Source organism: Myotis daubentonii, chromosome 16 (genome assembly GCF_963259705.1).
Source record: "Myotis daubentonii chromosome 16, mMyoDau2.1, whole genome shotgun sequence".
Lineage (NCBI taxonomy): Eukaryota > Metazoa > Chordata > Mammalia > Chiroptera > Vespertilionidae > Myotis > Myotis daubentonii.
Genome location: NC_081855.1, coordinates 25982707 through 26009689, shown reverse-complemented (window position 1 = coordinate 26009689; position 26983 = coordinate 25982707). Strand labels below are relative to the sequence as shown.

General features: G+C 53.5%; 1 protein-coding gene across 4 annotated transcripts; it reads left to right on the top strand.

Moving 5' to 3' along the window:
• The first annotated feature begins 7435 nt into the window (after positions 1 to 7435).
• LOC132218336 (galectin-9-like) lies at positions 7436 to 25819 on the top strand. 4 transcript variants are annotated; one of them, XM_059669450.1, is made up of 11 exons: positions 7436 to 7575; positions 11542 to 11633; positions 16620 to 16821; positions 17879 to 17989; positions 19009 to 19104; positions 20769 to 20804; positions 21352 to 21402; positions 21687 to 21728; positions 22725 to 22813; positions 22957 to 23119; positions 25052 to 25819. In XM_059669450.1, the coding sequence occupies exons 1-11, from the start codon at positions 7537 to 7539 to the stop codon at positions 25196 to 25198; spliced, it is 1068 nt and encodes a 355-aa protein (XP_059525433.1). In that variant the 5' UTR covers positions 7436 to 7536; the 3' UTR covers positions 25199 to 25819. The 4 variants fall into 4 exon arrangements, with proteins under 4 accessions (XP_059525433.1, XP_059525434.1, XP_059525435.1 ...); XM_059669451.1 differs by lacking the exon at positions 19009 to 19104; XM_059669452.1 differs by lacking the exons at positions 17879 to 17989; positions 19009 to 19104.
• The last annotated feature ends 1164 nt before the right edge of the window (positions 25820 to 26983 follow it).

The window sequence follows — 26983 nt, the reverse complement described above, 5'->3', positions numbered from 1 at the left end:
CACCGGTCGGTCCTTGAAGACTCAGCCCATGGACCATCTCCCTCTCTGAACCCCATCCTGGCCTCACCGCCCACAGGTAGGACGTGTGAAAACACAGCCATAATTCCCCGGGCGCTCCCTCCCTGCCAGGCGTCGACTTCAGTGCCTTCTGAGCGTTGGTTTGTTTCACCCTCACAACTACCTGATGAAAAAGCTCGTGACTGGCTCACCTCCCAGATGAGGAAACTGAAGCTTAGCGAATTAAAGCAGCTGACCTGGCTTCACCCAGCTGCTGTGCCCCACCGAAAGCGGAAGGCACTTCCTTCACAGCACATCAATGCGGTTAATAATTGGCGCCACCAGGGATCTGAATGACGTATGAAACTTTCGAGGGAAAGAACAACGTGCTCTTGGCCTGTGTTCCCCAGAGCCAAGCTGGGGGGGGGGGGGGGGGGTGCCACAAGCAAGGGCTCAGGAAACGCTGTAAATGAGCTGCTAACCTGAGCTCCTTATCTGAGTTTCATTTCCTCTCTCACCGGAATCCTCTGGGCTCAGAGGTGGACTCACAGGCAGCCCCGGGAGGCTGGGCTGCAGGTGTGTGGACCCTGGGCGGGGCTCTAGCACCCTGTTCATCTATTTTTAGTAAAGTACAGTATTCTTTTTCTTAAAGATGCCCCCAAATTTTGGGGTCCCCCAAAACCTACGTGGGGTGTTTGTTGAAAAGGCAGGTATCCTGCCCTGGCCGGATTGGCTCAATGGATAGAGCCTTAGCCTGCAGACTGAAGGGTCCCAGGTTTGATTCCAGTCAAGAGCACATGCCCGGGTTGCAGGCTCGATCCCCAGTAGGGGACGTGCAGGAGGCAGCCAATCAGTGATTCTCTCATTATTGATATTTCTATCTCTCTCCCTCTCCCTTCCTTTCTGAAATCAATACAAATATATTTAGAAAAAGAAGGAAAATAAAAGGTAGGTATCCAGCCGCACCCCCACTCCACCCAATCCCAGGTTCTGGGAGAGTCTTGGCTCCTCATGGCTAGTATCACCTGCTGATGTTTCTCTCCTGCCCCCAGGGCTGGGCATACTTGCGGCAGTGGTAGAGTCTGCACCCTCTGTTCTCTACCCTCCACTTTCCATGAAAATGGTTGACTTCAGGAGATGTCCTGACCTCTGGATAGTTTCAACTCCTTCCCATCGGGCAGAGGCCTGAGCAGCCAGGCTCTGTGAAGGAGAAAGGTGTGAGAAGGGCCTGTGGGCAGAACTAGAAAGAAGCCTCCCCCCCCCCCCCCCCGACCTCCATGGCCCCTTATCTGCCCCAGACAGGGCTCCCCATCTCCTTCTGCTTCCAAGACAAGCCTCCTCCCTGCTCCCCCATACTTTCCAAAGGAGCGTTCGGTTTCGATTCCCGCTGGCAGAAGGGCGTGGCTCCGGCGGCAGGCCCTGAGGGGAAGGTGAGATTGTGGTGCAGGTGGAGCTCCTCGCTGGGTTTCCCCGGGTCACTCCCTGGAAGCCTGGGTGCCTGAGCCATGCGAGCCTTTGCCGAGAGGAGACTGAGAGCGTGTGAGAGCCAGAGGAGGGACTTCACTGAGGCAGTGGGAACGTTTTGCTGATGGCAGGTGACCTCACAGAGCAGGTCGAGGCTCCCCCTTGAAAGGCCCAGGGCAGGGGGAGCCAGCCTGGGCCTGGAGGTGGCCGTCCAGGCTGAAGACGACTTGTGGGCCTCACATTACCTGCTTTCTTCTCAGTGACACATGGCATCGCTGCCTTCACTGGCCCTCCTGCTGACATACAGGTTTTTTGCCTTTTTGTGGTTTGTTTTTTGTTTTTAAATACACACGGCGTTGAGTCCCTTGGGCCTGTCTGAAGCTTTTTTTTTTTTTTTTTTTTTTTAAGAAATTAAGGTGTGCTTTGCATACGAATGAAAAGCAGAGAACTTAAGTGTACAGTTTGGTGAGTTTTGACAAGTGCCGACACCCAAGTAACTCATGCTCTTATCAAGAAAGAGAACATTGCCCTGGCTGGTGTAGCTCAGCAGTTAGAGCATTGGCCCATGCCCTGAAGGGTCTCGGGTTTGATTCCCAGTCAAGGGCATGCACCTGGGTTGTGGGTTTGCTCTCCGCTCCTGGTTGGGGCTGGTGCAGAGGCAACCAGTTGATGTGTCTCTCTTACATTAATGTTTCTCTCTCTCTCTCTCTCCCCCTCCCTCCCTTCCACTCTCTTTGAAAAGCAATGGAAAAATATCCTCAGGTGAGGATTTTTAAAAAAGACAATGGGGATAAAAAAAGAAAGAGAATATTTCTGTCACCCCAGAGAGATCCCTCCAGCCCCTTCCCAGGCAACCCTGCTCCTCCCGGTGGTAACCACTGCTTGATTTCTTTCCTCACAGATTACGTGTGCCTCTTCTAGAACCTCACTTAAATGGAAGCATTCCGTGTGTATGTTGTGTGTCTGCCTTCTTTTTCTTTGTACACTATTTTTGAGACTTCTCTATATTGTGTTTACGGTAGCTTTTATTACTATATAGTATTTTATTATTGTACGGCTGTGCTGTGTGTTCACACACAAGCCTTTGTGTGGACCTATGACTTCATTCCCTTGGAGTAAATGCCTAGAAGTGAAATGTCTAGGTCATGGAGAAGGTTCGTTTAACTTTAGGAGGAACTACCAGAACCATGGCCAGTGCGATGGACATTGTGCACTGTCAGGACCATGGTGCCAGCGTTCCAGCCACTCCGTGTTCCTGCGAACAAGGAGTGTTGTCCGTCTTTATCATTGTAGCTATTTCAGCAGGTTGATGCACAGGAGTTTTTAATTTGGGAAGTCCACTTTGTCTTTTCTTGTCTTTTATGACACCTTTCAGGTTCCGTTCAGGAAGGCTTTGCTTATACTTGGGTTACAGATTTCCTCCCATTTGTCCTAAAAGCTTTATAGTTTTAGGTTTTACATTTACATCTATGATCCATTTCTAGTTTATTTTTTGTGTACGGCATGAGGCATAGGTCAAAGTTTCTCTTTTTCCTTACACACAGCTAACTTGTGTAACGCCGTTTGCTACTTTGAATTGCCTTTCCACATTGAATTGCTTTGGTGTCTGTTGAATATCAATCGACCAAATAAGTGTGGGTTTATTTCGGGGCTTTCTATTCTGTCCGACCTATTTGTCTGTCTTGACAACAGTGCCTTTCTGACCTGAATAGGCTAGTGTTGGGAAGGGGGCAATTCCCAGGTTCACCGCTTGGTTCTTATTTTGCCGGAGGAAATAGGATTGTTCCACGGGCTTGCCGCAAACATTTCAGGGATACAGGCAGAGGAAGATTTGAGGTCTGGTGGCAAGATTTATTGGAGCAAAAACAAAGGAAGGGCTTAGGCAATGTCTCGTCTACACCCAGATGACTCAGCTCCAATGCACCTCCGGGGCCACAGGCCCTCACTTGTCCCCACCAAGCCCGGGAGGAGGGCCGGGACCCAGACTGTGGTGCCGTCACCCCAGCATCCGAGGCTCCAGAGGCCTCGCACAGTCTCTGCTCCCGTCCGGCCCTTGATCGGCGCTGCACTTCCCTCTGTTCACGTAAAAAACCATTGAAACCTGTAAAGAATTTTTGTGAGTTTATTTGAGCCAAACTGTCGACACATGCAAGGAAGCAGAACCTCAATGAATTGAGATAATGCTCCAGAGAATGGTGGGTTACATCTGTATTTATACAGTGCAATCAAAGGAAAGGGACATGGGTGGGTTACATGAAATCCACTGGTGATAGAGAGGCGGGAGAAAGAAAAGCGGGGGTGGGGGGGGGGTGGGGGTGGGGTGGGGAAACCCCTGGGATTGGATAAAAAGTAAAATGATAGACACATACTTAGGTGGGTGCAGGAACAATTAACATGATAACAATGATGGGATTTGTGCTATCTGTCCTGGAGCCCAGGCACATTAGGTTGTGCACCAAGGGGTCCAGAAAAAAGAAAGGGAAGTTACCCAGACATTTCAAGGGTATGTTATTATAGATGCAAAAAGATAGGCTCAGTTAAGGTAAAGGTTGGCCTTGTCAGTGAAGATACCGGCCTAGGACGTAACTGCCCACCATCACTGCTTTTAGTTAAAGTTTTATTTCAGACCATCCTTTGTGGTTACAGTAGGTCTCTGAGCTTGCAAGACCACCATGCAGGCCTTCCCTGAGCTTGCCAGGTCAGCATGGGGCCCCTTTCGCCCACACCTCCTGGGGCTGCTGAAGAGAGAGAGCAATGCCTCCGGCCTTTGTTACGTTTTGATGATATTGTACTTCCTTGGGTTTGGGAAGGGGTAAGGTTTCTTTCAAAGTATCCTCGTGTCTAGAGACATTCACGCTGCAAACTCAGAGCAGCTGTCGGCATTGCCATTGCCTGCCCTCTCTCCATCTAAACATGCTGGAGCCAGACAGCTAGGAATCGTCTGCACTGGCTGGCTCCAGACTCAGACTGGGTGCACAGTCTTCTCCCAGCATTAAGCTGTGTTTTTCTTTTGTTTCCACAGAAACGCCTTCGTAAACACCCGATTGCTTTAGCCATCGTCCTAATTTTGGAACCCAACTGCATAACTGAAATGAGTTTAATTAAACTGACCTGTTGTCAGGACCAAGAGACTGGTCCCTTGAGATGAAGACATCTGAACTGTGAGACGTCCCGGGAAAGTTTCAAAGGCAGGATCGAAGGGGAACAAAAACTCCCCACCCCCCAAATATGTGTCTTTGGTATATCTATTATTTAAGCTGGTTATTTTTAAGACATAGAAAATTCATGAAAATTTTTAAACCTCCTCTGCCCTCCAACTGGGATTGGGAGGAAGAGAGCTGTTACCAAAGACAGCCTCTGTTTATACTAGGAAGACTTCTCTGCCTGGCATGGCAAACATGGTTAAGCAAGTATTTGTTCTTCCCATCTCCCTGTGAATTGTCCCAGGCCCCTACCCCTTCTCCTGGCCTCAGGGTAGCATATGAGCCTCAACAGTCTGACAGCCTGTGGCCTCATATTCTTATGGAGCCCTTGTACCTGCACAATTATATTTGGTTTTTCTCCTGTTAATCTGTCTCACGTCGATTTATTTATTTTTTACTTATTATTATTATTATTATTTTTTTTACAATTCCAAAAGTTTAGCTTTAGTGTTTAATAAAAGGCAGCTCTCGACCCTTGGCAGCTGTGCCCTCAGTGTTTGCTAATAAGTGAGAAAGCAAACTCAGAATCCTGTGAAAGTTACCCAAGACAAAGGCTTTGGCAGAAGTGGAGTGGGGTGGAGCTGGCATGTGAACATGCACAAACAGATCTATGTTTTCAATATTTAAGGCTATTTTTATCTTTGCCTTAAAAAAATCCAACTCTGCTTACCATATTTCGCCATTATTGCTTTTAAGCTTGTACAATTTTGTTTCCCTAGGAAACCACACTGTAAGCTCTGTTTTAAGTAGCCTCCTAAAGATCTAGCTAAAATGAAGTTAGAGTGATGATATAAACTGTGCAGTAAAGTGCCATGAGCTGCAGATTTCCCATCTGTAAAGAGGGCACAAATAAAATTTACGTCTGAAGTCGCTGTGAGGATCAAATGAAGTCCTGTGTGGCCAGGGTCTGGGCACCTAGAATCTACTCAATAAATTGTTACTATTGCTACTCTTACAACTATGTCAACTTCTCTGAAACTCCTGATTCTTCTACCAACTCTAGGGAACCAGAGAGATGCAAACACATATAAGTATAGATAGACTGTGATAAAGCAGGGTAGGGCCAAAGAAAAATGGAAAATGTTGTGCGTTGTGTTTGAGAATTCAGCAGCTCAGATGAAAGCCAGTGTGACTTGCTGCACGTGAGGGAAGGCGGTCTTGAGCAGGTAGAACATCCTGCGTTTGGACAGCACGTCCCCGCTGGTCATCTTGCCGTCGGCCCCCTCGCGCGTCTTCCCCTGGGACTTCTCGTGGAGGACGTTGCTTTCGCGAGCGCGCCTCACCTCTTCGCCCCCACGGGCCGCGGACGGTGGCCAGCACCCACACGGCCAGCACCTCCCGCAGGTCCACGGTGCCGCCCACGGGCTCCCCGCCCAGGCCGAAGAGGCTGAAGCGGCCGTCCAGGAAGCCCGAGTAGAGGTGGAAGAGCACGCCGAGCCCCAGCAAGCAGAACACGGCCACCCCCAGTGGGGACAGGCGGATGCCCACGGGCCTCCCCGCGCAGCCGCCGCGCTCCCGGGCCGGGCACCGCGCGCTCTACACCGGCGCCCGCACCTTCGCCGTCCCGCGTGCCCCACTCTCCAGGACTGTGCGGCTGGGTCTCACATCCACGTTGGCCAACTGCCGGGAGGTGAAACGGTAGCGTGGGTTGTCTCCCATCAATTTAATGATAAGCTAGAGGAAAAATGTTCCCTCTCCGACTCATGCCCACCTTCCATCCACAAATCTTTTTTCAACTTGCAATACTGACACTCTATACGTATTAACAACAAATCATTTCCCACTCCCCGCAGCCCCTGGAAACCACCAGCCTACGCCCTTCTCTAGAAGTGTGGCTACGCTAGGGACCGCGCAGGAGTGGAGCCATCCAGTGTTCGTCTTTTGTGTCTGGCTTGTTTCGCTTAGCACAGTGCCCGCCCTCTAGGTTCATCCACATTGTAGCATGAGTCAGCACCTCTCTCCTTTTTGGAGAGTCCAAGTGGGTGAAGAGGGCAAAGCGAGTCAAGTCCACAGCCGCAAAGCTGGTGAGAAGGGTGACCTGCTGGCCATCTGCCAGCTGCAGACAAACCAGTTTTAAAATGCCACGGTGATAGCATAGCTCCTGAAGATGTGGGCACGCTGGACGTCAAATCCAGATTCCTGGGCGCCGAGATGGGAACGGTGCAGCTCCGCGTTTACTTGGGATGCAATGTGAAGGCGTAGCTGTAAGGGAAATGTTTGGTGAGGCGACAGTGGATGTAAACCTTCGCATATACCTGCTGAACGAGAAGTTCCCTGGCAAGTGAAGTGCCTGCGGAAATTTCATGGGTTCTGTATCACCTGAATCTGATCAGTAGTGGGCGTGACAGTACAGTAACACTTTCTGTGTAAAAGTATACATTAACTGTGATTAATTCCTATTAATCAGTGAAGTGCACTGCAGCTTTGTGGTAAAGACCCTTGTACCCAGAGCCTTTAAGTGATGGAGGAACAACCTGAAAAGTAAACTACTTAGCTGCACCTCCACCTCTCACCGTTTATGTGAATACTTATTTAGATTTATTTTTGTAATGCCATAAAATAAGTATCTGGATGGTTTTCAAATCTGTTTTTTGTTGATTTCAGAGAGGAAGGGAGAGGGAGATAGAAGCATCAAGGTCACTGGAGTGGGAGTATCTACTTACCTGTTCCTGAGTCCCACCCTCGCCCTTTCCCCCAGCACGTCCACAGTCCACAGTCCCGTTCTCTACACCCACTTCCCCTTGCTCCTGGCTCCTCCCATTGAATAACTGCCCGATAGCTTTGGTTTCTGTTTCATTGTAAAGTCCTTCCCAGTGCCGAGAACTGCCTGGCTGGTGTGAGGAGCAGCCGGGACCACAGAGGTGGTGGAGAGATGGCCTTCAGCAGCGTCCAGGCTCCCTTCGTGAACCCAGTGAGTTCCCAGGCAGTGGGCACAGGCAGTGGTACAGGGCTGAGCTGGCTGCCTTGCCAGGGAAGCCGCTCTGGTTCTCTGAGGAAGCCACACTGGGGTGGCAGAGGGTGCGTGGGGGCAGACATGCCCGATGGGACAATCCTGACACAACCTCTGCCCCAGGCCGGTCTCACCTGCCTCTCAGGACCGAGGGATGACAATCTCCCGCATTGGGGCATTGCACAGATGGCGGTGGAGCTGCCTCTGGGTGCCCATCCTGTCCTGGGTGCTGAGGGGCAAAGGGGACTGGTCAGCCCTGGGAAAGTGGGGCTTTGTTGGAATGAAAGGGGAGCCCAGCAGCCCGGCTTGGGCACTGACTTCGGAGATGGCCTTCCTGGGTTCAGCCGTTTCCTAGCTCGGTGACCTCAGGCGAGCTGCTTTTTCCTCTCTGGGCCTCAGTTTCCACATCTGTAAAATAGGGGTAATCCTTGAGCCGCCTCCCAGGATTGGCGTAAGGATGCAGGTAGCATGTCTAGGGTGTTTGAACAGTGCCTGGCAGGCGGCGGGGGCTTTTGAAGTGTTGAGCAGATTAGAAGTCTGGGGGCAGCAGGGAAGACCTCCTGAGGGGGGTCTGCTCCCTGGGGTGGGGGGTGAGTTATCAGGGGCAGGTCCAGGGTGTGCAGAGGGGCCCTCTGGGGAGTGAGAGAGGAGGGGGCTGCCCTGCAGTGTGGGGTGCAAAGGGCTGCCTTTCCCACCTTTTGGCCACATGTGTGGGCCCTGTCTGGGTGGCTGTCTTTAAACCAAGGGTCCTCAAACTTTTTAAACAGGGGGCCAGTTCACTGTCCCTCAGACCGTTGGAGGGCCGGACTATAGTTTTAAAAAAAAACTATGAACAAATGCCTATGCACACTGCACATATCTTATTTTGAAGTAAAAAAACAAATGTTTTCGGCGGGCCGCATGTGGCCCGCGGGCCGCAGTTTGAGGACCCCTGCTTTAAACCCTCTGAGCTTTATTATCCCCACGCCATCCATGGGAACTTGGGGCTCAGAGGCGTCGAGGTCACTTCCCAGACGTCCCTGATGGTCGAGAAGGAGAGTGCCTTGATTTACCCCAGAAGGGGAGGTGCCCACAGGGAGAGCAGTAATGGGGGAAGGCAGGCAGGCGCAGCCCCAGGTCCAGGAGGTCACTGTGCCCTGGACCGGCCCGTGGAAGCCTCTCCCAGCCTCGGCAAACAGTTTCCCTGAGAGCCGGGGCGGTGGAGTGATAGGGCCCTTCCTGGTGGGGCACGGGGTAGGCGGGTGGGCGGCAGCACGGCGCTGAGGGGGAAGCTGCCTGGGCCTCCACTCCAACCCCCCTGGGCAGGGGCCCTGGCGTGGGCTCACCTTGAAAAGGCTCTGGAGGTGGAGCTGCAGAAAGTGGGCCGGACCCCGTTGGTGCCTCAAGTATGTGTGTGGGGGTGGGGGGGGTGGGGTGGGGGGGGGAATGGGGGACGGGCTCAGGGTCAGAAGTGTCACCTTAGGCTCATTGTCTGTAAGATGGGGGATCCCAGACCTCCTTCTAGGCCCTGGCACTTTCTTATCATGGTGACTGGTTTGTACTTTTCTATCCTTGGGTTCAAAAGCTATTAGTAATTATACAAATCAGAGGGAAATCCTGCAGGGGCAGCAGAGAGTTCAAACAGGGCCTCGGTGCCCTGGCCGGTGGCTCCAATGGTTGGAGTGTCATCCTGATCACCAGAAGGTGGGATTGGTCCTCTCTCCGGTGCATTCGGGGGCAAGGGCTCCCTCTCTCTCTCTCTCTCTCTCTCTCTCTCTCTCTCTCTCTCTCTCCCTCACTCCTTTCCTCTCTAAAATAAAAAAAAAACATATCATTGGGTGAGGATAAAACAAACAAAAACCCAACCAGGGCTTTGGTGTCAGACAAAAAGGACGCTGGGTGGAGTCCCTACAGGCGCCAAACACAGCTGTCCACCCCACCTAGCCACTCTCCCCCGGGTGACACAGTGATTCCCAGCAGTCAGGAGTGACCTCCCTCTTCTCCAACGAGTGCCAGGAAGATTGCACAGCCTGGCTGTTCCACTGATCAGCTGAACTCCATGAGCATCTGCCCTGGGGGCCTCAGCCCCATTCCTTGCCAAGCCCCGCCAGCCTCATCTGGCCCCACCTCCTCAGAGGCCAGGGTGGACGCTGGAACCACACACAGGACAGGATGCTGTTTGGTGGGGGAAGCCCTCAGGGAGCCAGGAGCCAGGATGTCTGTGCTTCATCGTGAGAAGCAGCCTGTGGGGAGCTTCACAGCATGGGTGCTGGGACCCAACCCCACCCTATTACTGACCAGCTGGGTGGCTTTGGGCAAGTTACCAGACCTTCTGTGCTCAGTTTCCTCATCTGTAGCGGTGGCCCTGATAATGGCCAGGGCTGTTGCCAGGATAACTAGGAACAGTCAGGGAAATGGGCCCAGAAGCACCTCAGAACCTTTGGGGCAGCAGCCTCTTTGCCTGAAAGGCTCCCACTGGCCCTGCAGTGAGCCCCCTGTGCCAGCTGTGGCCGGGTGCCCGCTGGGGACACTGCGCCTCCAGAAGAAGGCTGTGTACCTTCTGGCCTGGGGGCCTGGCTCTGCTGTCTGAGCCTCCAGAGAGGAAGAGGGGGAAAGAGTCTCAGCCTCCAGGCCTGGCCAGCGCTGAGAGCAAGCTCTGACCCACAGAGGGGTTAATCCATCTAAATTAATTAATTCGTCCAGGTTAGAGCTGAGAGGACGCTGTCCCTTTGGATGAGAGAGATGGTGTCTACTTTGTCATAGTCTCTGCCACTCCCTATTGCCCCTACCTGACAATCTCCCTCCTACACATCACCTGCCTGGCTCCTATAAGCATTTCAGTTTTGTAGGGAGTTGGCTTAAAGGAGAAGAGAAGACATTCACTACGAGAGAAATGTGAAGATTGACTAGGAGCTGGAAGCTATCTCCTAGGTTAATGCAGGTTAAGAGCACATCAGATAACAGGCATCCTGGAGGTTAGCTTAAAAGTCATGAAGAAACCAATGTGAAATTTTGCTCAGAGAGACCAAGAGGGAAGGGTGTGGTTATGACACCTACTATGTGCCATTCTCTTCCCCAGCCCTTTTCTCACTAACTCATTGATCTTACGCAGAAGGTAAGATGTATCCCTATGTTACAGATGAGGAAACTGAGGCAAAAGAGGTGACATAAGCTCCCTGAGGTCACCGAGGAAATGAGCAGCAGAATTAGGCTCCAAACATGGATGATGCCTGGCTCTAAAGTGATGCAAGTCTCACCATAACCATTGTCCTTCCAAGTGGCCGGGAAGGGATTTGACAAAACGGGCTCTATGGGGCCGAGGAGGAGTGCAGACACCTCACTGGGGCCTCGGAGGTGGCCAGGGCCTGGGGAGGGTCTGGGGAGCAGGAGCAGGAGAGGATACAGAGCATCCAGGTGCTACCTGAGGTGGCTGGGAGGGCAAAGGTCGTGGTCACACTGTTCTGTGGTGGGGTGGGCAGGAGGATGCCCCTTCTTGGCCTTCTCAGGGGGCAGAAGGTTCATCCTTTAGAATAGGCTGCTGGCCTCTTTGGTCCCTTGGGTTTCTGAGTTTTCTACCAGGGTCCTGGGTCCTTTGCTATGAGTCCCTCTCACTACCCTGGTTCCTTCCCCTCTCGGGGTCATGTTCATGCTACTTCCTCCTATTGAAAGCTGCTACTTCCTCCTATGAGAGGCCAGCTCTGAGTTACATCATTTCAGAGCCCGGCGGTCTCCTTATCAATCTCAGAATGTCTGTGTAACTCCCCAGATTCGGGTTTACGTCTTCATAGGCCTGGAAGATCCATGAGACTAGGACTCCATATGCCCAGTTCACAGCTGCATCCAGCCCCTGGGACATTGCCTGACACACCAGGCTGGCCACTAGCAAGTGCTGGAGGGATTGGACGGAAGGACCAGGGCCCCTAACTGACTGCCTTCTTCTCCCTGCAGGTCGTCCCCTTCTCTGGGACCATCCAGGGGGGCCTCCAGGACGGACTTCAGATCACTGTCAATGGGACTGCTCTTCACGCCTGTGGAACCAGGTACCTGGAACAGTTATTCCCCCCAGCCTTGCCCCTTAGCAAACCATGGCGCCTGTCGGCTCAGGCTGGTTCCCCCAACACTGTCCAAGCTGCCTGTGCCTGGCTCAGGGGACGATGAATGAGTAGGGCTCGGTCCCTGCCAACACTGCATAGGACCCCTGCCCTCTGCCAATAGCATCTGCACACCATTAACGTAGATTCCCCATAGACACAGGGAGAGCATGAGCTCACAGTCTCGGGCCAGCCCGGGGGCAGATCATTATGGTCTAGGATTGAACTTTGCACGCGAAGACCCAGAGATGCAAAAACAATGCCTCCTTTACTGCCCAGAACGGCCTTCCTTTACTCCGTGGTCCCTATTTGGCTGATGTGGAAATATTTAAACTTGGCATCAGATGTGATTTGATCTCCTTCTGTTTCAAGTTCATTCCTAGAAAGTACTAAGGCAATTCAAAATACAAACATCTCCTGGGCACTGTCTCCCACCCAAGAGGGGACTTTGGGGCACAGGGAAAACTTTCATATCTTCTCAGAGGCCGAGCGCCCTCCAATGCTCACACAGCCCTGGCTGCCCTTGCTGAGGTCCAGGTGGTGTGGAGGTGAGGGGCTCTTGCCTGATTTGGGTGGGGCCCACACACCTGGTGGCTGCCTGCTGAGGTCCATGGTGCCCACAGAAGCCCTTCTGCACACACAGCCCTTCCTTGGAAGCCTCTGTCTCAATCCCAGATGTCTTTTGTCCCCAGTGGTCCTTTCATCACCTTGCACAGGGCCTGGGGATCTTCTGAATCCCTTCACACCATCCCAGGACCGGCCCTACTTCAACTTGGCTTGTAGATTCTAGTGGACTTTCTCCACCATCGCCTTCCCTGCCAGGTGGGCATAGGCACACTCACCCTGTGACATCTCCCTGAGCCCTGAGTGCCTCCAGGAGACACCAAGGAGAGTGAGGCTCCCATATGCTTCAACCCTGCCATTGGGGAAGCTGACCCTCACCTCTGAACCTCCACCCCCTTCTCTCTCCTTCTCCCGCTGCCTACCTCCTAACCTACTGTGCCCACTTCTTCCCATGGGCGCTTTTGCACACTCTCATCCCTGGGGCAGGAGTTTGCAAGGGACCAGAGAAATGGAGCTGGATGACCACAAAGGGAAAGACACATCCAGAGATATTTCAGAAACGATAGTCTCTGTGTACAGAGGAATCTGGACCGGTTTTCTGGTTCCAGAGTCAGTGGGAGCCTCCTTTCCTTTTCGTGTCCCCAGAGGGAGGGCTGGCTGGGCTCTGGGCCAGGGCACTTCCCTGCTGGCTGAGGGCCCACAGAGGGGGCTGGTATTGAGGAGGCACCCAGAGCTCGCCCTCCTCCACAGGGACACCAAATGGGCTCTGCAGGAATTGAACAGGATGTCTATTAGGGCCACCTCTGGGCTTGGTACAGTGCCTGGCCCTGTGGGGGAAACAGAAAACATGAAAGCAGGGGCCTTCCCTGAGTGCTGTGCATTAGTTGGGGACACCAGAGTGACCCCAAGAAGCAGGCTGTGAACCATGCTCATGCCCTGGTCGGGGAGGGCTGGAGTAGACAGTGCCGCTTGATGGAGAACTTTGGATTGGGGCTGGTTTCAGGCCACGTGTCTGGGAAAAGGCAGAACAAACGTTTATGGTGGCCCTTTTGTGAGCCCGGCTCCTTGGACTGTCCCTCCCCTTCGAACAGGGTGGGGAACTTTTTCTCTGCCGAGGGCCATTTGATATTTATAACATCATCTGAGGGCCACACAAAATTATTAACTTAAAATGTAGCCACCTTTATTTGGTCAAACATTGAAGTAACTCACCTCTAATGCCACGGCAGGGCCAGACAAATGATTTCACGGGCCTTATATGGCCCACAGGCCAGACGTTCCTCACCCCTGCCTTGGAGCCATAGCTATGCCCAAAGGAAGTTTTGAAGGTCAGGGCTTCCTTCCAAGGAGAGAGACAGGAATGAAAATGTACTTGCTTGGGGACTTCCTAAACACCACCTCATGAATCGTCCCCAAAGGAAGGGAGTCTTCCCCTCCCTCAGTGTGGAGATTCCAGGGTAGTATTTGGGGTTCAGGGTCACCCCAAATGACAAACGGTACCAGCTGGGGTCAGGGTCCAGGCCTATGGACGTTAGGGCACCACCCCACACCTCATGTGTGGGACACACACCAACCTCCGATGAGGGACAGACACACATACCGGAAGTTCTCCTGCCTGGAGAGCCCATATTCATTCCATGCCTCCCCTGCTAGGCACCGTCTTTGTAGGTAAAGTCCATCGATGTCACACGTTCTCTCCATTTGTTCTCTCCCTTCCCACTGAGCAGCCGCGGGCTGCCCTCTAACCAGTGCCCACCGGGCATGAGAGGCTTTTGCTTCTGGGCATGTTCCTGGATTTGCATCTTCATGCAAATGTGCAGTCAGTTTCCAAGACCCATGCTTCCTGAGGCTGAGTCCCCATTGTTCTTTACCCAGTTCCTGCTTATTTCTGGAAAGTCACGCTGCAAAGGGAAAAATGCAGTAATTACTGTGTCGGGGCGGGGCTCCCTTCTCCGCGTCCAGCAGGCGTCCAGCACGGAGAGAGAGTGCAAACTGGTTTTTTCAAGTAGAGGCACTTTGGGATTGAGAAATGAAAGACAGGCGCAGAAATAGAAAGGAAAGCTGGATCTGGGAGGGCTTCTGTCCTCTTCTGGCGGAGAGGCAGAGAGACCCAATACCAGGGGTGGGCAAACTTTTTGACTCGAGGGCCACAATGGGTTCTTAAACTGGACCGGAGGGATGGCGGAACAAAAGCATGGATGGAGTGTTTGTGTGAACTAATATAAATTCAAAGTAAACATCATTACATAAAAGGGTACGGTCTTTTTTTTTTTTTAGTTTTATTCATTTCAAATGGGCCATAGTTTGCCCACGGCTGCCCAATACCAAAGCAGCGTGTTTATTTTATAGTCCAAATTCCCCAAAATATCAGGAGGTTTCACCAAAACTCAAGATAAGGGAGGTATTCCCGGTGCTTGACTGGATTTACATAATAAAAACCCATCCCCCCTGGATTTACATAATAAAAACCCATCCCCCCCCCCCAGGCTTTTAAGAGTTGAGCTGAAGGCATTCTCACCTTTTGGCCAGAAATGCCCCCAAGGTAGGGCTATGCCCAAGCCTTGGGTTCAGTCCACATGACTTGAAGGAGAGCCATGGTGCCTTTCCTGGCAGGGGGCCTCCACATCTCCCCGTTTTCATTTTTCAAAAGCAGTCTGTGGACATCTAGTTGGAGCCTTTGGACTTGAGATCGCAGGGGCTTGCTGATGACTGAAAAAAAGCAGGATAAGATTAGTAGTACACAAAGGAATCCAATTAGGTACCAGGCGATGTCTCCAGACATTTTCCATGGATTAAATTCTTTTAAATCATCCAGCAATTCTTTTGCCAGCTTTGCCGGAGATATAATTTCATCCAGTAATGGCATTGGACAGCATAATGGGTGTCCAATCTGGTGATGTTCACATTTCCGATTACTAATGCACATGGGGGCTGGACACAGGCTCTTAAGCCATAGCAAGGGCTCGATGAACATGCTCCTTTAGTATTAGTTAAGAAAGAGCCAGTAAAATTAAGAAAATTAAGGGCGGTGGCTAAACGCCACAGATCTTTCTGTAAATTTTCTGTTTTCGTGGCCAGGGCGTTACCAACAAACTCTCCTGGCATGGGAAGAAGGAATTACATGTTTGTTGGAGGCGGGTCTGGAACATATGTCCAGTAAGTTTCTGTTGCCAGTCATACTTACCTGGCAGCTGACAGTGCCATCGTTGCAACAAAAAGTGTGGAAGGGGTTACCTGGACCCCTGTTCTTTCACCACTTGCTGGGCATCTGCGGTCAGCTTCTTCCGTTGACCCCATGTGGGGACACTAGCTTCTGGGTGGCCTTGGCCAGCTGCGTCCTGAGCTCCTTCTTCTTCGGGGTCAGTGGCTGAACTGGCCTCATCACGGGGGTGTGATTTTCAGCTTCTTGAACGGTGGGATGAGCTGTTCTCCCAGGTCCATGGTCGTGACGCACTGCTCTCTCTGGCACCCAGATGGGGTTAGAGGCGCCTTCTGGAAAAATACAAACATGGCCTCTCCCCCACATCATTACTGGATCTGGCCCTCTCCACTGCCCTGTTTGTAAATCCTTCCATTGTGCCACGCCGGCAGATGCCACGGCACCAGGAGCTTGATGCCTCTCCGCTGCTGTGCGACCCTCATCGCCACAATTCAAAAAATCTAAAGTGTAAAGGGCATGATTTAACTGATTCTGTGGAGTAGGATAATACCTCTCTCCCCCTTTTTGTTTTTGTAATTGAGTCTTTAAGGTTCAATTAGCTCTTTCTACAATTGCCTGTCCCTGAGGATTATAGGGAATTCCTGTTTTATGCATAATTTGGTATTGCTTACAAAACTGCTGAAAGGAGGAGCTAGTATAGGCAGGTCCATTATCTGTTTTTATCTCTAGGGGCTGCCCATGACTGGAAAAGCCACCAGGCAGTGGTTAATTACATGCTTTGCACTTTCCCCTGTTGGCGGGGGGGGGGGGGGGGGGGGGGGGGCGGTGTAGCAAAAATGAAGCGAAGTAGGTGTCTATAGAGACATGGACCCACCGAAATCTGCCAAATTCAGGCACAGGAGTAACATCCATTTGCCAGATTTGATTAGGTTTAATTCCTCGGGGATTTAACCCTAATACTGGCACAGGGAGGTAGACAGCACTGAGGGCCTTGCTTAAAAATTTGGCAGGGGGCCTCCCACAAATTACACAAAACACACTAAGTGCCAACTAGGTAAACACAAAGTAAGGCAGCACAGTGGGATGGGTGCAAACCTGCCACACAGGTTGTATGCAAGTTGCCAGACACACATGGAAGTCAGAGGCCCCGGGCCCTCCTGCTCCTACCATCGGGAATAAACCAGAACGCTGTCTGATTTCCGTCCACCTAGGTTTGCTGTGAACTTTCAGACGGGCTTCAGTGACAATGACATTGCCTTCCACTTCAACCCTCGGTTTGAAGAGGGCGGGTACGTGGTCTGTAACACCAAGCAGAAAGGACGCTGGGGGCCGGAGGAGAGGAAGATGAGTATGCCCCTCCAGATGGGAATTCCTTTTGAGATCCGCTTTCTGGTGCAGAGCTCTGGATTCCAGGTGAGCAGGATTCTCCTCCCTCCCTCCCGCTGTCTGACACCTGCCCTATCAGGCCTGGAGAAAAGCTTTTATTTATTTTCATTTTTTTTTTTTTTTTGGTTAATCCTCACTTGAGGATATTTTTCCATGGATTTTTTAGAGAGACTGGAGGGAGGGGGCGAGACACAGAGAGAGAAACATCCATGTGAGAGAGACACATCAATTGTTTGGCTCCCACATGCCCCCAGAGCAGGGGCAGAGGTTGAGCCTGAAACCAACGTACATGCCCTTGACCGGAATTGAACCTGGGACCCTTCAGTCCGCAGGCAGACGCTCTACCCACTGAGCCAAACTGACGAGAGAGAGAAAAGCTTTGAAATAATTACCCAAGCAATGCCATTATACAGAAAACAGGACCTTACACACCTTCACCTGCACCTACAGAGCACCTGTTGCTTCTGTTACCAGGAAATAAGAGCTAGATAAGTCCCCACCTGCTCTTTGCCCTCGGGTTCCAGGTGACTGTCATCCTCTGCTGCAGCCTGTCCGCTCCGGGTCCTTGACAGCATTTGTTTTGGGTGATGCTGTGGCAGCCCTTCTGCAGGCCCCGGGGCGGCTCAGGGCTGCATGGTGTGGTCATTGCTCTGCAGGCAGAGCAGTGCTGCTGGGCCCGGGGAGAGGGATGGCTGTGTCTGTGCTTCTCTGTGTGAACGGGATGCTCCCAGGCCTCAGTGTGCACCCTGAGGTGCCCTCTCCTCTGCTCCCATGAGCACTTTATGCATTTAAATGAGCATATTGAAATGGCATCCCAGGTGAGCTGAGAAAGACAAACTTAGAGCAATAAACAAACAAGAATTAAGAAGCCAAAACTAGAGCCAAGTGGTGGCTGGGTTTGGCTGCATTTGGATCACATGTGTGTTCCTGTACCTGGAGCAGCTCTGAAGGCTGGGCCCCACCTACAGGGGATGGAGGTGAAAACCAGACAGGCCTTAATTTCTAGAAGCCCGGGTCCTAGTGCTCAGGTGTGCTCCCGCCCTGGTCTGGGACCCTCTCCTGGACTATGTGCTCCTGTTGACAGGTGACGGTGAACGGAAACTTCTTTACGAACTACGTACACCGCGTGCCCTTCCACCGCGTGGACAACATCTCTGTCAACGGCGCCGTGGGGCTGACACACATCAGCTTCCAGGTCAGATTGTCCAAATGGCACCTGTCCCAGGGGCTGGGTGCAGGGGCCAATCTACTCTGCCTAGGCCCTTTGGGTGGAGCCAAAAGTTCCAGCCAATTTCTCACCCAGATGGCTCTGGGGACATACCTCCTGCTACCTCTGTCCCGTGTTACTGTCTCTGTCCAGAGCACCTGCCTCAGCCTGACTCCTTCCCCTCTTATCTGTCCCTCTCTACTCCCACCCTGGTTAGGAGGCCATGTGGTTCCCCAAAGAACCAGCTTGGGAGTCACACTGAATCTAGCTCAGATCCCAGCTCTGCATTGTCATCAGCTGTGGGATCTCACGCAAGTGAGTCTGCCTCACCCAGCCTCAGTTTCCTCATCTGTGCAAGGGCCATAGTCACAGCCTCCCCAGGAGGTATGTGTGGGCTCAATGAGGCGATACGTGTCAGAGGTCACGAAATGGCCCCCATGGGCCCACACCAGGGTCTACTGGACTCTCTCTGTGTTTTCCAACTTTTGAATGTGTTGCCAACATCTACAAGGCCAGGAGCAGGATTGCATTGTGGAGCTGATGCTGGTGATGGCTGCACGACAGTGTGAAGGCACTGAATGCCCCTCGGCTGTACACTCCAACATGCTGAAGGTGGTGAATTTTATGTGCATTTTACCAAAAATTTTCCAGGTCAGGTGATGTCACATGGAAACCTGAATGTCTGGCTTTTTGTGAAAACTGGGAAGATTGGGGGATGCCTGGCCCACATTCCCACAGGGCCCCAGGCGCCTGGATTGGAGATGTAATTTCCACTTTCAGTATTTGAGTGTGCTCCTGAGATGGGAAAGGCACACAGTAGGCCCACAGCAAATATGAGCTCCTCTCTTTTTGGTCCTCATCTCTCATATTCCCTCCCTACCCAAGTCTCTTTCCTACCCTGTCCCCACCTGCCTGGCTTCCTCCCTCTAGTCCTGGCCCCTGCCTTTCCACTCTCCGCTGGCTTCTTAAAACTTCTCTTCACCCCATGGCCCCTTTTGTTTTAACAGAACACTCGTGCAGTCCCTGTCCAGCCTGCTTTCTCCGGGATGCAATTCTCCCAGCCTGCTCGTTTCGCACCCAAGCCCAAGGGGCGCAAACCAAAAGTGAGTTAACCGTGGAGACCCTGAGAGGCTGAGCAGGAAGGACAGGGGTCTGAGAGAGAAGCTATTTCAGCGAGGAGGCGGCAGGGCCTACAGGCCCCTGCATGCCCACCCAGGGTTCCCTATCTCCATCCACCAGGCACCCAGGCCCCGGACCTGGGAGGCGTCCTTGGTACTTCCCTCCCTTCCTTAATGTCCCTCCAGTGCACCAACGCCTCTCCTTCCTGAAGCTACTGGCTTGGACTAGGCCACCCGACCCCTCATCCCTCACCCCCTCACACGGCCCCACTGCCACAGTGACCTTCCCATAAGCAAATGTGATCTCACCCTCTCCCTCCTTAAAAACCCTAAAGGCCCCCGGCTCAATAGAGCTCCAGTCCCCCAGCTGGATGTGCAGAATCCTCCCCAGTCTTGCCCAGCCCACCTGCCAGCCTCCCTCCTCACCCACGAAAACCCTCCATCAGCCTCCACTGCTCACTCCAGGCTCCTTCCGGCCACCACGCTTCTGCATCTGCTATCCTGGGGCCGAAAGGACCCTTTGCCACCTCACCCAGCCAACCCCTAACTGCCCTTCAATGCTCTGCTTCATTGTGGCTCCTCAGGGGCATCTCCCTGCCTGGCAGGTTGCTGGATGCCCGCCGCCCCCCGCCCCCCCTCCCCGACCTGATGGACTTTTAACAGCTCTGTGCACGCCAGGCACCATGTCCTGTTGTAACTGTATTTACATGTCTGTCTCCGTCACTCCACCCGACCTTGCCGGAGCCCGTGAGCTTGGGACTGTGACTTGTCCCTTTGTGTATCGCCAGCACTTTGCACAGTGCCTGGAGTGCAGTAGGGACTGGGTCAATGAATGAGGGATGTGGTTTGCACAGTCAGTAGAAGCGGAGACCAGTCAGGGCAAGAAGACCAGTCTGCTGGGTGGGGAGGGGCCTCGGGCAGGAAACGGAGCAGGGCCTGGTCCTTCCTTGGCCACTTGAGCAGTGGGGACAAGGCCAAGGGCGTCTCCCTACCCAGCTTCCTGTGGCCCATCACGGTGCATGGTGGGCCCCTGCCACCTGCCACACTGACTTTAGGATGGAGGAGCTCCAGGGAGCCTTTGCAGGGCAGCCCCACTTTGGCCCTGGCCTTGGGAGGACGGGGTATGCGGATACAACCAGACAGAACTGGGTACCATTTTGTATTTGATCGCTTGCTAGCTGGACAGGCTTGGGCAAGGTGCTTAACCTCTCTGAGCCTGTTCTCTCACTGAGCAAAACTGAAGCTAAAGATGCCTCCCTCATAAAGCACTGAAGCCAGAGCTTGGCACCCAGTAGGCCTCACTGAATACTAGTTTTCACCCTCCTGGTGAAATAGGACACGGCAAGTAATGGTTTTGCCTCTGGGAGCTGAGGTGAGCTGTATGTTCTATGTCAGACACATCCTTCTCGCCCTCTAGAGGAGCCGGCGGGATGTTCCCTCTCCTCCACCCGCCCCCTCCCTGTTCTTAACCATAGTTACCTGGGATGGTGGGTGAGCATCTGTGCACCATGGGCTCAGGGAGGCTTGCTTGGGAGCAGGAAGGAAGCGAGCATGAGTCTGGGGGGCATTTCTTACCACTGTTTCGGCTGTCATCTCCCCATCAAGTGGCACCAATATTAACCAGCATTTTTATTTTTCGTCCCCTTCAGCCTCCAAGTTACTGGCAGGCCACCGCGGCTCCCATTGTAAGTCTCTTGTTCTCTCTTTGGAAACTCTTCACTGTGGTTCTTCCTGTGGGTTAGAAGGAGGGGGCTGGGCCAGGCATCAGGCCTCTGCCACAGGGCGACTGGCGCAGCTGAGGCCAGACCCCTGGGCCACCCTCTGATGGTTGTGGGAAGGGAGGGTTTGGGGGAGTAGGGGTGGTTGGCTGGGCTGATGGATTCAGAAACAAGCTGAATTGTCCAAGCCCCTGCCATTCTGTGGACACAACCACCCACAATTACTTCCTCCTGCAAAGTGAAACTATGCTAGAGGAATTCCCCTGAGAAGGAAGATGGGCCAAAGGCCACAAATGAAGCCACATTCCTCTCCAGAGGGAACTTTTGCCCCTACCTCATCCCCTTAAGAGGAGAAACACCTCTACCCTGCAATTTTCAGAGTCTGATCTGGGCTACTGAGAGGTTCCCCACTGGCAGCTGCTGGGAGGGTGTGTGTTGAGTGGTGCCCTCTGGTGGCAGATGGCGGTGTTCACGCTGGTGAGAGCAGGTTAAAAACCCCATTTCTTTCTTCCAGACGCAAACAGTCATCCACACAGTGCAGAGCACCCCTGGACAGATGTTCCCTGTAAGTCTGCCAGCTCCAGTCAGAGCACAGCCCCACTCCCTCCTGCTGGTACAAGTCAGCGGGAGCCCTGGAGTTCGTGGAGCTACCTGTGGAGGGGCTGAGGGCAGGTGGCCATGTTGGGGTCTGGAAGGATGGCAGGAAGTTGCACCCAGGCTGACAGGAGAGGGCAGGCGAGTGGGAGAATCCAGGGGCGGAAGCCTCACACTGGAGCATCCCCTCTAGAGTGCGTGGGGGCCTGGGAGTGGGCACAATCCCACATAGAATTCCTGATCTCTTTTCAACAGAATCCTGCAATTCCCCCGCCGGCCTACCCCAGCCCCAGCTACGTAAGTGACTTCTCAGGAGGGCGCGGTTCCGTTTGTGCAGGGCCGCGGGGGGAGGTGAGGGGCAGCTCACAAAGTGAAAAGCAGCCCTTCGCTGAGCTGACATTCTTCAAACATCCCGGGAAATTAGAAGACGGTTGAAAGGGGCTTTCACCTTCAAAAGAGCCCCTTCATCACAAGCATATTATATGGCTTTCTCTTCTCAGCCCAAGTATCCTTTTGTGTCCAGCAAAGTTCTTTTCGTGGCAGTTTATTTACTTACTTATTTTTAACCCTCACCCGAGGATATTTTTCCACTGATTTTTAGAGAGTGGAAAAGAGAGGGAAAGACAGAGAGAAACATCGATATGAGAGAAACATCAGTTGGTTGCCTCCTGCACGTGCCCTGACCAGGGCCCAAGCTGGGGAGGAGCCTGCAACCAAGGTACATGCCCTTGACCGGAATCAAACCTGGGACCCTTCCGTCTGCAGGCCGATGCTCTATGCACTGAGCCAAACCGGCTAGGACTTTTCGTGGCAGTTTAAGCTCATAAATTTAAGGAACACTGGAAAGTTTTCCTTATTTGCTAACCAAGTAAAGCTATCACAATTCTTTCTGTTGTTGGTGGTGTTGTTAAATTTATTTATTTTTTAAAATATATTTTTATTGATTTCAGAGAGAGGAAGGGAGAGGGAGAGAGAGTTAGAAACATCCATAGCGAGAGAGAATCATTGATGGGCTGCCTCCTGCACGCCCTCTATTGGGGATCGAGCCTGCAACCCCGGCATGTGCCCTTGACCAGAATCGGATCCGGGACCCTTCAGTCCGCAGGCCGAGGCTCTATCCACTGAGCCAAACCATCTAGGGGTATCACGATTCTTTCTTGAAAATATATGACGCACAGACACAGTTGTCAAACTCGGGTGACAGTCCAAATTCATGGACATTGGCAGAGAGCTCCCTGACAGCGTTCGCCTCTCTGGCTGCCGCTGGCTGACCTGCCCCTCTCCTCCCGACAGCCAATACCATTCTTCACCAGCATCCCCGGGGGGCTGTACCCCTCCAAGAGCATCACCATTACGGGCATCGTCCTGCCCTACGCTCAGAGGTAAGCCTGGGCTCCCGGGGCGGAGGGATACCCCAAGGTCATTCTGGCCCTCCCCACCCCCCAACCCCAGCTCTGGGCAGGCTGGGAGGGGCCGGGGCCCAGCGCTCGGTGGGCAGAGATCCATGTGAGCTGCCCACCCCCAGGTTCCACATCAACCTGCGCTCCGGGAATGACATCGCCTTCCACCTGAACCCCCGTTTCGATGAGAACGCCGTGGTCCGCAATACGCAGATCAGTAACTCTTGGGGGCCTGAGGAGCGCGGCCTGAATCGGAGCATGCCCTTCGCCCGAGGCCAGGGCTTCTTGGTAAGGGGCCCAGCCTGGAGCTCCGGGGGCTCCGAAGGGGCAAGTGAAGGAGGGGTGGCGATGGGGGGTGTCTGGGGGCCCCTTGAACAAGAGGGCCTCGGGTGAGGGTTGGGCCCCACAAATGGTTGTTATTATGGTTTTTATATGGTTTTACTATTGCTGCCCCATATAAGACAGGGGGCGGAATCTGCTGTTGACAGAGGGAAAAACTCTGACATGTAGATTCTTTGCCTGGGGTCACACAGCCAATAAGTGCCAGACGGAACCCAAGAGTGAGGTCATTCATTTATTCACTCACTCACTCAGTCATTCAGCTATTATTTGTCAGCTCTGTCATCCAGGCCCACTTGGGGCAGGAAGGAGCCCGGGTGTTGGAGGGTAGCAGTGAAGCAGACAGACCAGGTCCTGCCTGGAAGTTTGCAGGTTTGGTGGGGGAGGGTCATTGCAGATCACAGCAGGTGCTGTGCCCAAGCAACAGAGAATAAAGGGGTGCAGTGAGGCCTGGCCAGGGCCCCCCCCTGCCGTAGACGGGAACAGCTCTCAGAGGCCACCGTGCACTGGAGACCTCAGTGATAGAAGTTCACTCCACAAAGATCTGACGTGCCCAGCAGGCTGCAGAGGGAGCAGTGTTATCGCAAAAGGGAGAGTCCTGGGCGTGGCCTGTCCAGGAACCGAGAGGGTGGGGAGGCTGGAGGCCAGGATCACAGAGCAGGCGTTCTCAACCCCGGTTACACATCACCTGGAGAGCTTAAAAAGGAAAAATCAGTGCCTGGCCCTGCCCAGGCCAGCGAGAGGGTGAGCCTGGGCAGCTGTATTTTTAAACAGGCCCAACACTCATCACCCGGGGTTGAAAATGACCGATGTAGGGCCTTGAGGGCCGTGGGAAGGAGCGTGGGTTTCAATACAGTGCGTTGGTGTGTTTGGAGCCAGAGAGCAACTTGCTTTGGCGTATAGGCAGCTGTGTGACTTGTGAGCAAGTGACTCCAGGGCTCTGGGCCTCAGTTTCCTTATCTCAGAAATGGGGCTAATAGCAATATTGATCTCATAGAGAAGTGAGTGAAATGACATTGTGTGAAGAGGGCTGCGAGTGTTAGGCATGGTGATGGGGAAGAGGACACCTTACAGGGGTGCTCTGGCTGCCTTGTGAGAGAATGTTAGGAGGTGGCCGCTGCAGAAGTGTAGGCGGAGAGCACTCCGGTGTGCGGGGGCACAAGCCTGAATTCCTGCCCCTAGAGCAGTGGTTCTCAACCTGGGGGTCGCGACCCCTTCACAGGGATCGCCTAAGACCATCGGAAAACACATATATAATTACATATTGTTTTTGTGATTAATCATGATGCTTTCATTATGTTCAGTTTGTAACAATGAAAATACATCCTGCATATCAGATATTTACATTATGATTCATAACAGTAGCAACATTACAGTTATGAAGTAGCAACGAAAATAATTTTATGGTTGGGGGTCACCACAACATGAGGAACTGTATTTAAGGGTCGAGGCATTAGGAAGGTTGAGAACCACTGCCCTAGAGGCTTAGGGCCCATTTGGAGAGTGAGGACAGGAGAGGGAGACATGACCTGAGGGGGCACCTGATTTGACTAGGAAGGGTCGGGAGGTCGCCAAAGGCAGGGAAGGCTTGCCAGAAGGGGTGAACCCCAAAGGGAGCTTAGCAGCTATCCATGTGGGCAAGGTGTGCGGACTGCAGAGCCTGGGGGAAGGGCACTCTCTGCCCGGGGAACAGAATATGGAGAAGGACCGGGAGAAGCATAGGCTGATGAAGAGCGAATCCTTCAGGGTGACGGCAATGCGGGGCTGGGGCGGGCTTAATGAATGCTTCAGGGAGGCAAGAAGGAGGTGCTGGACACCAGCCCGCATTCAGGTCTGAGGACTTCCCAAGTGCAGCGCAAATGACACGGTCTGTCTGTCCAGGTGTGGATCATGTGTGAAGGTCACTGCCTCAAGGTGTCTGTGGACGGCCAGCACCTGTTTGACTACTACCACCGCCTGACCAACCTGCCCGCCATCAACAACCTGGAGGTGGGAGGCGATGTCCAGCTGACCCTGGTGCAGCCATAGGCGGGATTCCCGCCCTGGGACCTCAGGCTGGAGCACGCTGCTGTCTGCACCTGCTCTTCACCTCCACCTCCCCTGTCCCTGCCCCAGCCCCCGCCCTCCCGGCCCTTCCTGGATCTGGGGCTTTTCTGGAGAAACCGGCCCTCGTCTGCCCTGCTTCTGGCTGCTGCCATCCTGGAGTGGAGAAGGCCGCTGGCTGGCATAGCTTCCTCTGTCTGGGCAGCACCTGCGGCTCCAGCTGCCCAAATCCTACCATCTGAGGAGAGGGGGGGAGGGTCAGTGCAGGCTGAAGCCCATGTTCAGTCCCCTCAGCAGAGAGGGAGCATCCTGGGCCTTCCCAGCTCCCACCAGGGCCCACCCCTCATCTACCTCTTGACCCCATCCCCACCCTCCATTCAAGTCCACCTCAGGCTCCAGCCACCAGCTGGTCACTCCCCTGGGAGGCGGTCTCCTCAGCCCCTCCTCTTTCTCCAACCTTTACCCTTTCCTTGCACCCTGTACCAACCCTTCCCCTGACTGACACCTGCTGGTCTCCACCACCTGCCAGCACCTTTTCCAGCTGGACGCCCCCCTTTCCCAGTGCCCTTCAAATAAAGAGGAAAGAAAACTCGTGGTGGGCACCTATGCACAGCGTGATTGTGGTTTATTTAATGTGTTTGGAGACATGCTGGTGTCTGGGATCAGGGTGGTTCTGGACTTACTTTGACGAGGGTGGGGGACCTGATTCATTTCTGCTCTCAGTGGGTCGGTCTCCCAAATCACACAAGGCTTAGGAGAAGCAGCTGGCCTAGTGCGTGTCCCACAAGAAGCTCCCGGAAACGTGATATATACATGTTTGGTGAATGCTACATACTTTCTCCACGTTTAGAAGCAGAGTCACTCTGCACAGGAGCATGTTAGAGGCTCTGCAAGTCTTATCTTAAAGCAGCGTGTCAGCCTTTGTTTACCTGAGCAACCAGACCTGGCTGCACAGTCAGGCTTCTGACAGCCCCTCCAGCTCTGACCTCCACCACCTCTAGGATTCCTTAGACGTTCATGACTGTGCTGAGCCTGACTCCCCTGGTCCTGGCTCCCCTGACTCCCTAGCCCAGGCCCCTGGCCTGCATCCCTGGCCTGCACCCGGCTGCCATACCTTCAGCTGGAAGAAATAGTCCTCGACCTGCTCCTCACTCAGGCTCAGCCTGGCAGCCACCAGCTGCTTCAGGGTGTGGGCCACATCGCGGGCCATGTGCACGTCCCCACAGACATAGAGGTGGCCTTGCTCCTGGTGGAGCACGTGGAGCACCTGGTCGGCCAGCTGCTGCTGAAGGATGTCTTGAACGTAGACCTGAAAGCAGAGGAGATGGTGAGCCCAGGCCCCGGCTGCTGGGTGGGGAGGGCAGCCAAGCATGCAGTCAGGCCTGCTGGCCAGCGGGAGGCGGCAAGGGGGTGCCATGGGCTGCAGGCTGAGCACCTCCCCACTAGAACATTGCACAGGCCTGGGCTGGGCCGAGAGAGATGAATGGTGGCCACAGCCCTGTCCTTGAGGCGCTGGTGGTCCAGTGGGGTCCTGATGAACTCTGCACTCACCATGCTTCAAAGAGGCATCAATCATGCCACTTGCCCTGGCCAGGCTCCGAGACACACCTGTCTACACCCCAGAAAAGGGATTCTCTCAGTGCAGACTGCCTGTGGGATCTCCACTGTAATGCAGAGCAGGGCACAGAGTCCTGGGCCCCTCAGTGACATACAAGTCCAGGAGCCAATCGGGGGTCCCAGTGACCCCAAAGCTGGGCCTGGAGCACTGGC

Bases quoted from the DNA above. Each gene is read 5' to 3' on its own strand.
- LOC132218336 (XM_059669450.1), top strand. From the start codon at position 7,537: ATGGCCTTCAGCAGCGTCCAGGCTCCCTTCGTGAACCCA. The intron at 21,729-22,724 runs GTAAGTGACTTC...TCCTCCCGACAG, and splicing joins CCTACCCCAGCCCCAGCTAC to CCAATACCATTCTTCACCAG. The intron at 22,814-22,956 runs GTAAGCCTGGGC...GCCCACCCCCAG, and splicing joins GTCCTGCCCTACGCTCAGAG to GTTCCACATCAACCTGCGCT.